General features: G+C 51.2%; 1 protein-coding gene across 5 annotated transcripts in view; it reads right to left on the minus strand.

The window, feature by feature from the left end:
* Positions 1-15888, minus strand: part of SGSM1 (small G protein signaling modulator 1) — a 95930-nt gene that overhangs the window by 36981 nt on the left and 43061 nt on the right. For 4 of the 5 annotated variants that reach the window (XM_042962219.1, XM_042962220.1, XM_042962221.1 and 1 more), the window contains 4 exons: positions 13503-13627; positions 8342-8409; positions 6993-7156; positions 6446-6578 (listed from right to left, as the gene is read on the minus strand). In XM_042962219.1, the coding sequence (XP_042818153.1) occupies positions 6446-6578; positions 6993-7156; positions 8342-8409; positions 13503-13627 (490 nt within the window). Of the gene's footprint in view, positions 1-1687; positions 1853-6445; positions 6579-6992; positions 7157-8341; positions 8410-13502; positions 13628-15888 lie in introns of all 5 variants that reach the window. The other variant, XM_042962223.1, reaches the window with a different exon arrangement.

The raw sequence follows: 15888 nt of genomic DNA on the forward strand, positions 1-15888 counted from the left end.
CACCAGCAAGATTTGGGGCCCTTACCAGATGGGAAGTAAAGAAAGGAAGAAAAAGGAAGAAGGTGGGGTGGGGGGGAGAGTGAGGACAGAGAGACAGAGAGAGAGAGAGCACACGCCAAGAGCCAAGAAAATAGACCCAGTGCCACAGCAGGAGGCCAAGCCTCACCATGTTGTCATTCAGCTGTCCTTATAGGAGACTGACAAGAAGGAAGAGGGGCCTGCTGGGGGTTTCTGGGCAAGGCTGATGATCCTGAGTCCCCCGGGGTAGACTCTCTGGGAGAGAGAATCTCTAGCAGGGAGGCAGAAGGGAGCCTAACTCAACAGATGAGGCAGGGCACCCAAGGGTAAGGGACCCAGAGGAGGCCCCGCTGATGAGGTTGTCTGCACTGTCCATCAGCCTGAGCCATACAGCTGTTCCATCAACGGGTCTCAAGCAGGCTGGCGACCGCCACCCAGCATCATGCTTGCTGAAAAGCCACATGCCAGTGTCCCACCCCGATCTACTGATTTAAAACCTGCTAGAGAGAGAGCCCTTAAGTCTGTATATCAAAAACAATTTTGATAACAGCAGCCACATTCGAGAACCAAGAGAGCACAACTGATCTCCTAACACTTGGATACTGGGGTGTCCTGATCAAGTGCTCCCAGGATACAGCACTTAGATTTTCCCTCGCTGCCTTCTTTCCCAGCTCCATGGAAACCGTGGCATCTGCGGGGCTGCAGGACCAACACGACAGTGACACATGCGTTACAATTTCTGTCGTTAATTTCCTGGCTTCGTGACAGCTCCAGACAGGTGCAAAAATTTTATTTTCTCAAGGACAGGGCTCGGTAAACATTTTCCGTCAAGGACCAGGCAGTCAACATTTTAGGGCTTATGAACCATTTGGCTGCGATCGCAGCCACTCAACTCTGCCTTCAGAATGCAAAAATAGCCATGCTCAAGATGCAGAGACATGAGCCCGGGTGTGTTCCAACAAAACTTTATTTATGGACGTTGAAACCTGAATTTCAGATCATTTTCACATGTCACAAATATTACTCTTTTGATTTTTATCGATTAATAAAAATATGTGGAAGCCATTCTTGGCTCATGGGCTGCACAGAATGAGGCTGGCTCCGGCCTGTGGGCCCTAGTTTGCCTAGGAGATTAAGAAGGGTTCACATCGACCCCACCAGCCACGCCTCCTCAAGGATGACCGGTAATCCCTGGCCTCTTCCCTTGGGCTGCAAGGTCGGGGGGAGGGGAATGGTTGCCGAGCCCATGCCACTTGTCATCAGCACTCAGTAGCCGACAGGGCCCAGCCCTACCCACTGACAGTGTAGACAGCTGTCTTCACAATGTCACATAGAAAGCTCTTCCCCAAGGTGACTCACAGATGAGCTGGCCAAGAAAGCATAGTGAGCCCCTGTAAAATGTTCTAGAAAAGTATCCCCAGTTCTCTGCTTCCCTGATCGATTTCAGCAAGCTGTGGCAAGGCTGCCTGCACCCCAGCCCCTCGCACTCCACAGGCATCGCCAATGGATCCCTTCACCACGGAACCCCTGACATCCCGCACCGGGGAGGCTGGACAGCGTGAGGGCATCGGTCTGTCTCCCGCTTCCCTCGTTGGGACCAAGACTCAAATGACAACATGGCAGAGGTGGCCGGCACCCAGCCCCAGGGTGGGAGTAGCCCACACGTTACTGGGGGGCTGCTGCTTCGGACCCGGCACGGGGAAGGTGGCGTCCCATCTGGCTCGTGCCCACTGACTGCCCCTGGCCACCACTAGCACCGACCGGCCAGCAGGAAACACCGTCCAGGCAGGGCTCACGGAGACCGGGGGAGTGCTGCCCAAGCGGTCGGGAGCAACTTGAGACACAAAACAGAAAGCACCAGTGAAACGGAATGTCCGCGGCGGGCAGAACACTGACACAGGCGAAGAGCCAATTCCTCAGGGCTGAACCTCTCCCCTGCCCTGCTCCACACGGCTCCGTGTTTATATAGTGCCTACTATGTGCTGGCTGCTGTGCGGGCACAGGATTGCCCTATCGTCCTCAATTGCCCCGTGAGGGAGGCCTCTCTTCTCCCATTCTGCAGAAGGGGAAACTGAGGTTCAGAATGAGCCCCAGCCCCAGCGGGTGGTAACTGGCATAACATTCCTTTCTGACTGAGGTCCCCCTCTCTTTCCGCCAACAACAGCTATCACCTACTGAGTGCAAGTACTACCACTATCCCCTTTTGCAGATTCGGGAACTGAGGCACGGAGCATGGGAGCAGCATGCCCAAGACCGTCCAGCTAACAAACGGTGGGGCTGGGATTCCAACCCAGGTCGTCAGACCCCGAGATCCTATTCAATACTCTCTCAACCGACATTCCCCCGACACCACCCTTGCTCTAGACCAGCAGCTGTCCACTGGGGCACTTTTGGCACCTTGAGGACATCTGGCGATGTCTGGAGACATTTTTGGTTGTCACGACCTGGGAATTTGCTAGATGCTGCTGGCATCTATCTAGTGGGTAGACGACAGGGATAATGCACCAGACCCCCCACCCCCACCCCACCAAATACACAATTACTCAGCCCAAAATATCAACAGTGCCGAGGCTGAGAAACCCTGCCCTAGACCAGCTCTGTTCAACAGGAATCCAACCTGAGCCACATGCTTACTTCAGAAGTTTCTAGAAGCTGCACTAAAGGGGGGGGGGGGCCAGATGAAATCAATTTCAACAATAACTTCTGTTTAACTCAGTATATCTGTAATGTTACCATTTTAACGTGTAATCGATATAAAATTACTGAGGAGGTATTTTATATTTCTGTTGGTTTTTCTAAGTCTTCAGAATGCAGTGTGTATTTTTTATTTATTTATTTATTTTTTAACGTTTATCATTTTTGAGACAGAGAGAGACAGAGCATGAACGGGGGAGGGTCACAGAGAGAGGGAGACACAGAATCTGAAACAGGCTCCAGGCTCCGAGCTGTCAGCACAGAGCCCGACGCGGGGCTCGAACCCACGGACCGTGAGATCATGACCTGAGCCGAAGTCGGACGCTTAACCGACTGAGCCACCCAGGCGCCCCTGCAGTGTGTATTTGACACTTAAGGCACAGCTCCATCCGAACTAGATGCATTTCAAGCGCTCGGGAGGCGTGCGTGGCTCACACCTGCCATCACAGACAGCATAGACAATCTCAGCAACACAGGAGAATGGAAAGGCCCTCTTCTGACTCCGAAACGGGCTCCATGTTTCAGAACTGGTCTCTGCCTCCTCTGTGCACAAGGACCATGAGACAGAGGCAAGAAGACACTGAAAGGGGGTTTAGAACCATCTATGGCCACATCATCCTGCCCACAGGGCAAAACTCTTCTCCCTTATTATCGAAGGCAGGCATCTGCAAACTTTTTCTATAAAGGCTCAGACATGTAAATATTTTTGGCATTGTGGGCCTACAGTCTTGGTTACAATGATCTCACTCTGCTGCTGTGGTGTGAAAGCAGCCATGGACATGCTGTCTGTGAATGCGTGCGACCGTGTTCCAATAAAACTTTATTTACAAAAACAGGCAGTGGGCCGAATTTGGACCACAGGAAGGAGTCTGCCCATTTCTGATTTAGGCACTTCTTCAGAAAGGACTTCATTGTCCTCAAAGGTGAAAACCATAGCTCTGGGGTTCAGGGCCCTGAGAAAATCAACCAAGCAGGGGGCACCATTTCCACGTGGGCTGAATCTGACTGAGCTTGGGCATGAAGGGGGTGAAACCACAGTGTCAACCGATCCTGGTCAAAAACAATCTGCATGGAGTGGTTGTGAGAGGTACAAGCTCTGGAGCCAGGACACCTGGGTTCAAATCCCAACCACGCCGAGGATTAGCTGCGTGGCTCTGGACCAGTTTCTTAACCTTTCTGTGCTTTAGCTTCCTCTTCTGAAAAGTAGGCGATGGTGAAGACAGTGGCACATGCCTAGGAGGGCCATGGTGAGGATTAGCATTGCATTAGGTGCCTGATACATCATCACACTGACTCCTCAGAATATGACCCTGGGTGGGGAGGGTCTGTAGAATGTCTCCCCATTCTACAGACAAGGAAATGAGGCCTGGAGAGGGCAAGTCACTTGGCCATGCTGCAGTGGCGGAGAGGTGAATGCAGTGATGTGTGCTTTACTCAGCCAAGGGCCCTTTTGCTCCCAGATGACACTCAGCAACGTCTGGGGACATTTCCGGTTGTCACAGCTTGGCGGTGGGGGAGGGGGCAGATTTGCTGCTTGGCCATTAGTAGCGGGAGACCAGGGATGGCACTCAACATCCTACAAGGCACATGACACCCCCCCCCCCAAGAATTATTCCATCTACAACATCGGCAGTGCTATGAGTGAGAAGCTTTGTTCTAAATAAACTGAGTTCACTGGGGTTTCCTCACAGGCAGATGAGAATTCAAGTGCCGGGAGTCTATCTGGGAGATGTTTCCAAGAAGCATGGGTAGGCGAAGTGACACGAGAAGGCAGAGCAAAGGGCTGGTTACCGCTCAGGTTACCACTATGGGCAACTGGTGCTTGATCTCCTGGAGGGGAGGGGGCGCTCTGGGAGACATGCAGACACGCATGTCAGAGCTTTCTTACCGGGGTGGGGGGTGAGGGAGTCGGGGCGTTTATACACTAATTCCTGCCAGTCGTTGGCTGAAGGCTGCTCCAGGGAGGATCCTGGTTCCTGGACACCTCTACCCCACCCCCACCCACAGGCAGAAGGGACCCTCAGGCAGAGAGACACTAAGGATGGGAGTCAACAGGAGAGCCCGCAAGGAGGGGTGTGGGTGGGCACTGCCAGCGTCTGTTCTGCTGGCACACGGAGAGCCCCAACACACTAACATGGACACTTCCCAAACAAGTAAGACCTCTGGCATCCAGCCTGGCTCCCAGCAGAGCCTACAAACTATATGTTGGATGAGCCTCTCTGGGGAGCAGAGACAGGGCTTCCCGGGAAGGCAGACAGGGGGCATCTGGCCCCTCTGATCATTCGGCTCTTGGGGGTGCTGTATGAACCTGGTACCGCTGACAGGCTGGAACGGCTCCAGACCCCGAACCGGGGTAGGAACGGATGTAGTAATGAACACTTCAGGACACTCTCAGGCTCCTAGTGATGCAGAAACACGAGGCTTTGGTCCTAACTGACCATGAAGGAATGAATATATGGGTGAAGATGAGAAACCAACCTGAGCAATGTAAGACCTTACCACCAAGCCTGCCCCACATCCCCAGATCCCATTGAGCGGTGAACAAAAGCCAGAGCGTGAAGCAACCCGGCACGATAGCAAAGGTAGGTTCAGAGCCATTACCCATCAAATGGAACAACAGGACTACCAAGGGTAAAATAAAACGGGGTTGACAGAAAGCACCTACAGCTTAATACTGAGTTGTTGAAACAAGACATCCACATGGTGCTTAATAAATGCTGGGACTCTGGGGCACCTCGGTGGCTCAGCTGGTTGAATCCGACTCTTGGTTTCAGCTCAGGTGGTGATTTCATGGTTCTTGAGTTCGAGCCCTGCATCAGGCTCTGCACTGAGAGCTCAGAGCCTGGTTGGGATTCTCTCTCTCCCTCTCTGCCCCTCCCCAGCTCCCTCTCTCTCCTTCTCTCTCTCTCTCTCTCTCTCTCTCTCTCTCTGTCAATAAATAAATAAACATTAAAATTTTAATAAAATAAAATAAAATAAAATAAAATAAAATAAAATAAAAGCCAGGCCTCTGAGAACTTTCCAAATATCAGTTCATTTGATCCAAATAACACCTCCGTGGTAAAGACGACCTTAATGGTAACAGTCTCCATGAACCAAGCATCTATGTCATGGCAGTCACTGTCCCAAGTGGCAGACATATATTAGCGTCTCGTGTGCCAGGGCCTGGTGCTTTGCTTCCTGCCTTTGCTGTTTTTGACCATCATGTATTGAAGCCCTACTGTGTGTGAGACTTGATTCCAGGGACTTTACATTGATCACCTCATTATCTCACTGAATCCTGACAACAGTAGAGTGAAATAAAATACCAACAACCACATAACAGCAGCTAGCATGGACGTGTTCTGTGCCAAGGGCCTTCTCTAATTTAGTCCCCACAAGGGCCCGACGATGCAGGTGCTATGTTAACGTCCCCATCTTACAGAAAAGGAGACCAAGGCACAGAAGGGTGAAGTGACTTGCCCCAATTCAACCAGGATTCCAGAGCCCACTCACTACCCCATGGTAATTCCTGCTCCAGGTTCACCTTTGTTAAGCTCAGTAGTGCGTGGTTCTCACTGGGGGAAACCGAGATACTAACATCCTGGTTTCAAGTCCCCACCCCCCACCCCCCCCCCACCCCCCGCTGGCCCCAGAACCCAGACCACCTGTCCACAAGCCCCAAACACCTGGAGTTATTTTCATGTTCAACTAACAGGTTAGATTTCGGGGGCCCAGAGACTGGGAAGCTTACCGAATTCAGACTGCATGCCGGGATAGATGATCCTGAACACGTAATCTGTGGCCTCGTCATCTTCCTTGTCCGAAGACGTGGACTCGGCAGAACCCTGAGGGCTTCGCTTACGCAGTTTGGGAAATACTTTGCCCTGAAAGCACAATCCGAATGCATAGCTCTTGGGATACATCTGTCCCCACAGTCTGTGTACGGCCTGAGGGTCTCAGTGGGGTGTGCATGAGCCCACAAAGCCAGGTAAGGAGTCATGGGCAAGAACGACCACCCTGGGGCGCCTGGGTGGCTCAGTCAGTTGACCATCTGACTTTGGCTCAGGTCATGATCTTGCAGTTGGTGAGTTTGAGCCCCACATCAGGCTTGCTACTGTCCGCGCAGGGCCCGCTTTGGATCTTCTGTCCCCCTCTCTCTCTCTGTCCCTCCCTTGCTCACACTCTCTCTCCAAAATAAATAAAACGTTAAAAAAATTAAAATAAAAAAAAGAATGACCACTCCCCACGGCTGACCCCGCCCCCATCCCAGCCTCCCTGGGGCCCCCACGGTCACTCACCTTCCCCCGCTGAGACCAGAGTGGAGGGTCCAGCTGCCCATGGGGGAGCAGCCCATTTTCCAGGCACGAGAGGAACTGCAGGAGGTGCCCCCCCTTGGGGAAGCGGAACGGCGGCCTCTGGATCCCGTCCTGGCTGACCAACACCACTGTGCCACCGCTGTCCACTGCCACCGCGACCCAGCCAGAGGAGACCCGGCAGAAAGTCACTATGGGGCATGGGATGGGGGTCCTCCCGGCAAACACATCGCCCTGGGCATGCCAAGCCAGACCCGTGGACCTGCTCCAAGGCTCTGGGAAAGGCCTGGGCAGAAGGTCAGGGGAAGTTTTTACCTCCCCAGAGCCCCTCCCATCCCACCGGCCACTGCTGCAGACTGGGAACTATGGGATATGGTCCAGAAGAATGTGGTCGCCTCCCCTGAAATCACCCACCAAGGGGAAACACCCCATGTCTCTCAAGTACCCTCTATGCATCAACCTGACCTATTTTTGTATGGAGGCTTTCAGACCTACCCCTTCTCAGGGCAGTAGTGACTTGCTAGCATGTATTGAGCACTTACTGTATATAAGCACAGCACATGAAAGGCAGTGTGTTATTGGAATACCCAAAATAGCCCTATGAGGTCTATCTATTATTGCCTGTTTTACAAATAATGAAACTAAGGCTCAGAGAGGGTACATGACTTGCTCTGGGTCGCACAGTAGAGTCTGGACCTGAACTCAGGTCTGTCTCATTGAATAAGCTTAATGTGGGGCAGCTGGGTGACTCAGGTGGTTAAGTGTCCGACTTTGGCTCAGGGCATGATCTCATGGTTCATGACTTTGAGCCCTGCATCAGGCTCTGTGCTGACAGCTCAGAGCCTGGAGCCTGCTTCGGATTCTGTGTCTCCTTCTCTCTCTCTGCACCCACCCCTCAAAAAATAAATAAACATTAAAAAGGTTTTAAATAAGATTAATGTGTCATGCCTTGGCAGAGTCCAGATCCCTTGCTTTCTACAACAGAATAGCCCTCTGCTTGTTCTGAGTGTACCTTCTTTGAGCTCCGGGTTTGAGTCGAAACTCTGGAGCTTACAGGCTGTGTGACTTTGTGCCAACCTGCTTAGAGCCCTGCTTGGCACATCATAAGCGCTCCATTAAGTGTCAGCATCAAACACCGTGGGTTTGATGCTAAGTCCTGAACCTAGAACAATGCCATGAGTAGGTGCTGTTGTGATTCCATTTTACAGATGGGGAAACCAAGTCTCAGAGAGGTGAAATCACTTGTTTGAGGTTGCACAGGTAATGAGGAGGTGGGAGAAGGCAGGGGAGCCAGAAGGAACACCCCCACCCCGTGCTCCCCCAACAGTCCCTACCTTGCTGGTGGCAGTGCAGGTATACAATCTCCTCCAGGCGGATGGTCATGGCATAGTCCCAGTAGACGCTGGAAGGGGAGGGATGGTTAGTTCCGCAGGATGCCTGCTCACTTCATCATGGGGAAGGGCCCATGAGGCCAGAAGACCACACCCATGGGCTCCTGAACCCTTTTCACTAGGACCCATCTGTCCCCAACATCTGTATTCAAGACTTCCCAGAATCTACCTTGCCTTCTTCTGGTCCCAGTACCCCAATTTTCTGAGGAACACACTTCCCTTGCTTCCATCCATGTGGCTGAGGCTGACTCCACCCACCCTCTATGCCAGGATTCCAGGAATAGCCATCTGATCCAGGCCTGGCCGATCAGCACATTCTACTGTTCCAGCCACAGTGATTGGTTCAGGGATGGCCCCATGACCCAAGCAGAATGAATGAGACTCAGTTGTTGGATTTATGTTAGAATAAACTGGGAAAAGGATGCTCCTTTCTGCTAGGAGAGTAGGGGCAGAGATGATAAAAGTCTGGAAACATAGGGAACCATGGCAAGAAAAAGCCTGCCTGACGATGGAGTCGACAGTCAGGAAAGCAGAACCAAGAGATGGGAGAGTTCAGGCCCCCATCATTTGAGTCCCTGGATCCAGCCATGCCTGAAGCCACTGTCCAGAATTTTTCGGCTCAATGCCTAAGTCCACTTGAGTTTAGTTTTCTGTCACAGGTATCTAAGTATCTTGACTCAAACCCCAATGCCAAACCACCATGCATCCGAGGGGTTAGAAGAGCCACTCAACAGCTTTGACCCCATAGGTCCCAGCAGTGTGATGTGAAGGCTTCTATGGGCCTCAGTTTCCTCCTCTGTAAAATGGGGGATGATAATTACCACCACACAGTGCGGCTGTGACAGTTAAATGGAATCACATATTTGAAGGGCTCAACACAATGCTGATACAGAAAAAAGTACTTGGCTCATGGTCTCTGTGCTTACATACTTTATGCTTTCCCTTTTCAGATCAAAGCCTACTGCTGTATTAAAACAGATCACTTTTCCCCTCAGAACACCATGGAGGTGGGGCTCACAGGAACTGGGGCTTTGTGGCACTCAGGGGAATGCACTGCTTGGGTGTCCTTCAGATCTTGCTGTGGGGACCAGAGCTGACCAACAGCTTCAGAGGCCACCTCTCCAGATCCACCGTCATGTTTGTGCCAAGACCATGCTTCTCTTGGGCGGCTCTCAAGCAGGCCTGGGCACATGGGGGCACCAGCGTAGGCCTATTCCTGCGGGATGGGGGGCTCCTCTGATGGTCAACTTTAGCCCAGGGGCTCCCAACTGAGCTGGCTGAACATGCTAAGAACTGCATCATATAAGACTCTCTCTTCCTTCTTTCCCCTCCCCATTCACAGGGGTCAACCAGCTTCTGAATATTCTGCCTGCCTCTTCCTGCTCTTCCCTTTCATCCTTCACAGGTTCCGCTCACGTTAAGTCTCTGCTGCATGTCTAATTCTGTTTGGGTCTGCTTCTTGGAGGACCTGAACCAACACAGGCTTCAAGGTCAAACTTCAAATCCCACTTTGCCAATTATACTGACTCAGTCCTTTCTCCTCTCTGGGCCTCAGTTTCCTTAGCTGCAACATGAGGAAGTTGGAACAGAAGCTTTCTAAGGGACCTTCCTGCACTGGTCTATCTGTACCAGAGTCAGCCTCGCCAGGGTCCTTGGAGCGAACATCCTTGGAGGGCAGCTGAGTGCACAAACATTTTCAGAGCCTCTGAGCAGCCTCTGCTGAGTCCCTCACGGGCGAGTCTTGGCCAAGGTCCTTCCCTGGGCTTCCACATTGTACCCATCATACAGGTTGCGGTTGCCTGTTTTCTCCTGTCTCCCTCAAGAGGTGCTGAACTGGACAGCGCCTGGGTTTTCTTTACTTCTGCAAGATGCTCCGAGAATATTCAGAGTGAAGGGTGAATACCCTAGGGTGCCCAGTAGACAAAGCAACTTTCCAGCTACCACCACACACCAGCAAAGAGGATCTCTGTGGCCACAGTCCCTTTGGATCTGTGTAAACTTAACACCAACAGTCCCATGACTGAGAGGCCTTTCTGGGTTCCAGTCTCCCTGCTAAGGGCATTACGTGCATTTTCTCATTGACTCCTTCCTGTACACCTATTTGGAGGTTCCATGACCACATCCCCATTTTACACCGGATGAACAAACTGAGGTTCAGGAAGGCGAAGTTGCCCAAGATCGCTCAACTGGGAAGGAGCAAGAGCTGAGCTTTTGATTTCATTTGACAGGTTTTAACAACTTCCTAGACCAGAACTGCTGTGTCACGTGGTAAGGGTAGGTCAGAAAACACTTCTAAACTAGATTGTCAAGTGGTTGGGCCATCAGCAGGGTATGGGAGTTTCAGCTGTTCCACACGGCAGGGCTGAGATCTGAGCCAAGTCCAGCCTGACTCCAGAGCCCAAATAGCCACTCTTTGGTGATATTTCCTCATGGACACGAGGAAACCTAGCAGGGGAGTTATGACCCTGGTTGTACACGAGGGGGGCACTGGCTGGGACAAGAGAAGAGGTACTGAAGCTCCTCAGACAAGGACCATACCCCTTATCTTTGTTGTCTCTTGGTCCCCAAAGAGATGCCAGAGTCCCTGGGCACCTCCACATCCTATAGGCTAACCACCATGTTTCTGACCCTTGGCTTTTTGTCTCTCACTGGATAGATGGGGGTTGAGAACCCAAGGCTGGGGAAGTTTCTAGCCCCCTCAGTAGTGACCTGGGAAGTACAGGCTCAGCTGGAAGTAAATATTGATGCGCCTATGCTATGCCTGTTCTCAGAGGAAAAGATAATGATGAAAGATGGAGTCCCACTGATCTGAGCTGGAGGGGGTGGGAGGTACTTGGCAATCATTTGGCTCCATGCCTCTCCAAAATATCAACATTAAAAGTTTTCTGCCCGGGGGCACCTGGGTGGCTCAGTAGGTTAAGCGTCCGACTTCAGCTCAAGTCATGATCTCGCGGTTTGTGAGTTTGAGCCCTGCGTCGGGCTCTGTGCTGACAGCTCGGAGCCTGGAGCCTGCTTCAGATTCTGTGTCTCCTTCTCTCTCTGCCCCTCCCCCACTTGTGCTCTGTCTCTCTCTATCAAAAATAAATAAATGTAAAAACAAATTTTTTTTAAATTAAAGAAAAAATAGTTTTCTGCCCAGGGGTGCCTGGGTGGCTCAGTAGGTTAAGCGTCCAACTTCGGCTCAGGTCATGATCTCACTGTTCGTGGGTTCGAGCCCTGCATTGGCTTGGAGCCTGGAGCCTGCTTCAGATTCTGTGTCTCCCTCTCTCTCGGCCCCTCCCCTGTTCACACTCTGTTTCTCAGAAATGAATAAACATTAAAAAACAAGTTAAAAACAAAGTTGGGGCACCTTGGTGGCTCAGTCAGTTAAACCTCCAACTTCGGCTCAGGTCACGATCTCATGGTTCATGGGTATGAGCCCTGCATCGGGCTCTGGGCTGACAGCTCAGAGCCTGGAGCCTGCTTTAGATTCTGTGTCTCCCTCACTCTGCCCCTCCCCTTCACACTCTGTCTCTCTCTGTATCTTAAAAATGAATAAAAGTTAAAAAAAAAATTAAAAACAAAAAGGTTTCTGCCCACACAATCCTGGGTGTAAGTCCAAATAGCAAACAGGGCCTTTGGGTTGTGCTATTTGACAGAAGACACTTCTGTGTATGGAGAGCCCCTGCAAACCCTTTGAGTTCTGGGAAGATCATGTTGTCCAGGCCTCTCATTTGATAGAAGGGGAGACTGAAGCCCAGAGACAGGGAGAGACAGACACACCCCAAATCTTCCAGCAGGATGAGAACCAAGCAAGCACTTGGGCCTAAAACGTACACTTATCCATACACCTGTTTTATTGTGGTCTCCTTCAGTGTAAGGTAAATACAGTGGAAGCTCCGAGAGGGTAAAGATTTTCCTCTCCTTCTGTTCATCTGCTATGTTTCTTGTATCTAGTACAGTGCCTGGAATGTAGCGGGTGCTCTGTTCAGATCTGATGACTGAATCCGGTAACTTCCCTGCTTTGCTTCACAGAGATTATCTAAGCACCTACTTTGTGCTAGGATCTGTGGCAGCTGCCAAAGAGAAGACATGAGTAAGACAGGTGCCTTGCCTTCACGGAACTGAGGTCTAGAAGCAACAGCTAATATACAAATAGGCACAGATTTATTACATGTCCGCGATTCTATAAATGCTACGAAGGAGGTTCAGGGTTCCGTGTGATCCAGATTCAGCTGGGAGGGGTTGCAGAAGGCCTGAGGTTTAAGATGAGTCCGTGGAAATAATGCCCCAGGCCAAGGGCATCTCCTGGGTCCCACGTTGTTCCTCGGTGAGGGCTTCTTGATCAAAAACTCTGGAGTCTAGCTAGAGCTGAATTATATGGCTCAGCCTAGAACCAACTCTACCTCCCACTGACCGTCTCTGAAGACAGATGGCCGCCTCTGCACAGGAAGTGGCTTAGAGAATGGTATTAATCACACCCAGGCCTCGTGTCACTCACACTGAAGCTTAACATGAAACAGAACACAAGAACAGTGTTCTGGTTATGTTCCTTGAAAGGAGCCCTTATTTTATATAAAGCTGCCAAGACTCCTCAAGCTGAAATAATCAGGTTGAGCCTTCCCTGTGTTTGGGCTCCTCCTAGGGCCATCCCTAATTGTGCGGGAACACACAGGATTGTAGCAGGGGACCCTTGGTTTCCGTGTGTCTTCGGCGTGTGACTCCAAAGCCTTTGCTGAGTCTTGAAAATCCCAGGGTCACAGGAGACACAACCCTGGACCAGATGCCCACCAACCAACACCTCCAGCTTTCCTCCCTTACGGAGTGATGGGAAGGACGGCAGCAGATGGGGAATATTTGCCATTTGCAGGCTCCCAAGCTCTTAATTAAGATTTTTCCCTTTGGGTGGTGTTTGACCAGGGCCTGCCTAATTCCCGTATTAGATTCTAAGATTCTTCTAGTTGGTCTCCAGATCCTCCTAATGAGTTACCCATAAGGCCATAGCTGCAGGGGGGCTGGCCCCAGTGGCCGCAACAACCAGACAGAGCAGCGGGCTGGGGCAGGACACAAAGGACAGAGCACACACTTCCCTGTGCCAAAGGGGGAGAAGGACCCGGCGCCCTACCTCTTCTCATAGTCCAGGTCCCCCATCGACCCGTTCATCAGCTGGTTAGGCGTCCATTTCAAGGTCATGACGTCAGCTGTCTGGTGTAGAGACAGGTACCCTGGCACGGCCTCCATATCATCCCTCTGCAGAGAGAGGAGGGCATAGGCTTGGTCAAAGTGCCAGAGTCACAGTGGTCATAGGCCTTGGGCCGTCTGACTCAAGGAGGCATAACCAGATCCAAGGGGTTGGGTCATGCCCTCCAAGGCTACGACCATTTGGAAGATCCTGTACCTCCTTCCAGGGGGCCATGCTAAGCAAAGCAGTCTGCAGCCAACCACCCAGGATGGGTTCTAGAGATGCAGCTCTGAGAGCTGCCCCCTGCACTTTCACACTCCCACCCACCCCCCAACCAAGGTCCAGGAAGCCCTGCTGCAAGGGCAGAGCCGGGGACTCTTTAGAGTCAGGAAGGGGCTCTATCCCTCTTTAATACCACGCTCTCCTTTTTAAAACAATGTTTTAGGGGTGCTTGGGTGGCTCAGTCGGTTGGGCGTTGGACTTCGGTTCAGTTCATGATCTCACAGTCCATGAGTTCGAGCCCCGCGTCAGGCTCTGTGCTGACAGCTCGGAGCCTGGAGCCTGCTTCAGATTCAGTGTCTCCCTCTCTCTCTCTGCCCCTGCCCCCGCTTGCACTCTGCCTCTCAAGATAAAATAAAGACATAAAAAATTAAAATAAGTAAATAAATGTCTTATTTATTTATTGTGTGTGTGAGAGAGAGAGGGAAGAAGGGTAGAAGAAGAGGGAGAGAGAGAATCCCTGGCAGGCTCCGTGCTGCCAGCGCAGAGCCCAACGCAGGGCTTGAGCTCACAAACCATGAGATCATGACCTGAGCTGGAATCAAGTCAGACGCTCACCTGACGGAGCCACCCAGGCGCCCCAACACCACCCTCTCCTTGACAGGAGTCATTTACCTGGCATCATTTTGGCCAGTCTTAAGGGAGAACAAGAGGGCAGCCGAGTTCTATGCCCCAACCACAGACGTTATCCTGAATCTCCTCCTCCAAACACCCACACCATACTCACTGCCCAGCAGCCTGACCCTCTGTGTTCCCCATGAGCCTGCAGAACTTCTCAGCGGCTCCCTCTGCTTTATCCCAGGTGGGGTGTGGGGGCGGGGGGGGTCTCTCCAAGCCTCACAAATAAAGGACGCAAATTCACCTCAACGACATGTGGAAATGGACAGCCAACATTTACCGAGCACCTAGCATGTCTCAGCTTTACCCACACTGTCTCAAGTTAGCCACTCGTGCCTGCAGCCCCATGACGGAGCACTGCTGCCCTGGGTCATGAACGTTTTCCATGTTTTCCTGTACCTGAAATGTGGATGTATCTTACAGCAGGTGGCATCTCACCATCGTGGCACAGTGGTCATTGCCTGACCTCCTGCAAACTCGGTCCTAGTTGTTCCTATGTTGTTACTTCACATGCGGAGAACAGGTGCTATTTTAAACGTCTTCAGAAAGATTAGACGGTGAGTCATCTTCGACTTCAAAAGTTTTTGTGTATGCAGAAACACGGGCAGCAGAGCAGTAGAGCACTGATTTGATATTGGCAGAGGAGACACATTATTCACCACTACAGCCATGCCCACAATTCCAGATGGCCTTGCAGAGCAACAACCAAGGACATGCACTTGTGAGAAACGCTGGGCCTCCTACACTCCTGATCAGAGGTCAGCAAGCTTTTTGTATAAAGGGTCAGACGGGGAGTAATTTTGGTTCTGTGAGACATACAGACTCAGGTGCGACCACTCAACTCTGCTGTTACAGTGTGAAAGCAGCCATACACGATAGGTAATGGGCACGGCTCTGTTACAATAAAACTTTATTTGCAAAAACAGGTGGAGCGCTGCATTGGGCCCATGGGTTATAGTGTGTTGACCCCTTCTTTGGATGGAACAGTAAACAGTATTTGGGGGTGCTTGGGTGGCTCAGTTCAGTTAAGTGTCTGACTCTTGATTTCGGCTCAGGTCACGATCCCAGGGTCATGGGATCAAGCCGCACATCGGGCTCTGTGCTGGGCACGGAGCCTCCTTGGGATTCTCTCTCTCTCTCTCTCTCTCTCTCTCTCTCTCTCTCTTTCTCTCTCTCTGTCTCTGTGTGCAAGTGCACATGCTCTCTCTCTCTCTCTCACAAAGAAAAAAAAAGAAAACAGTATTTACTAGAAAAATACAAGCAGTGATGACTCTAAGTCAAAAACTGATATAGAACATTAAACCCTGAAATGTGAAGAAATTTTAGGACTGTCTTAACTAATGAATGTCAGTTATAAGTTCCCTTATGCATAGTTAAAAAAGCAATGTATGATTTAAAAAAAACCCTTTTACTTTTTTTTTTAAGTTTATTT

The sequence above is a fragment of the Panthera tigris genome, chromosome D3 (assembly GCF_018350195.1).
Source record: "Panthera tigris isolate Pti1 chromosome D3, P.tigris_Pti1_mat1.1, whole genome shotgun sequence".
Lineage (NCBI taxonomy): Eukaryota > Metazoa > Chordata > Mammalia > Carnivora > Felidae > Panthera > Panthera tigris.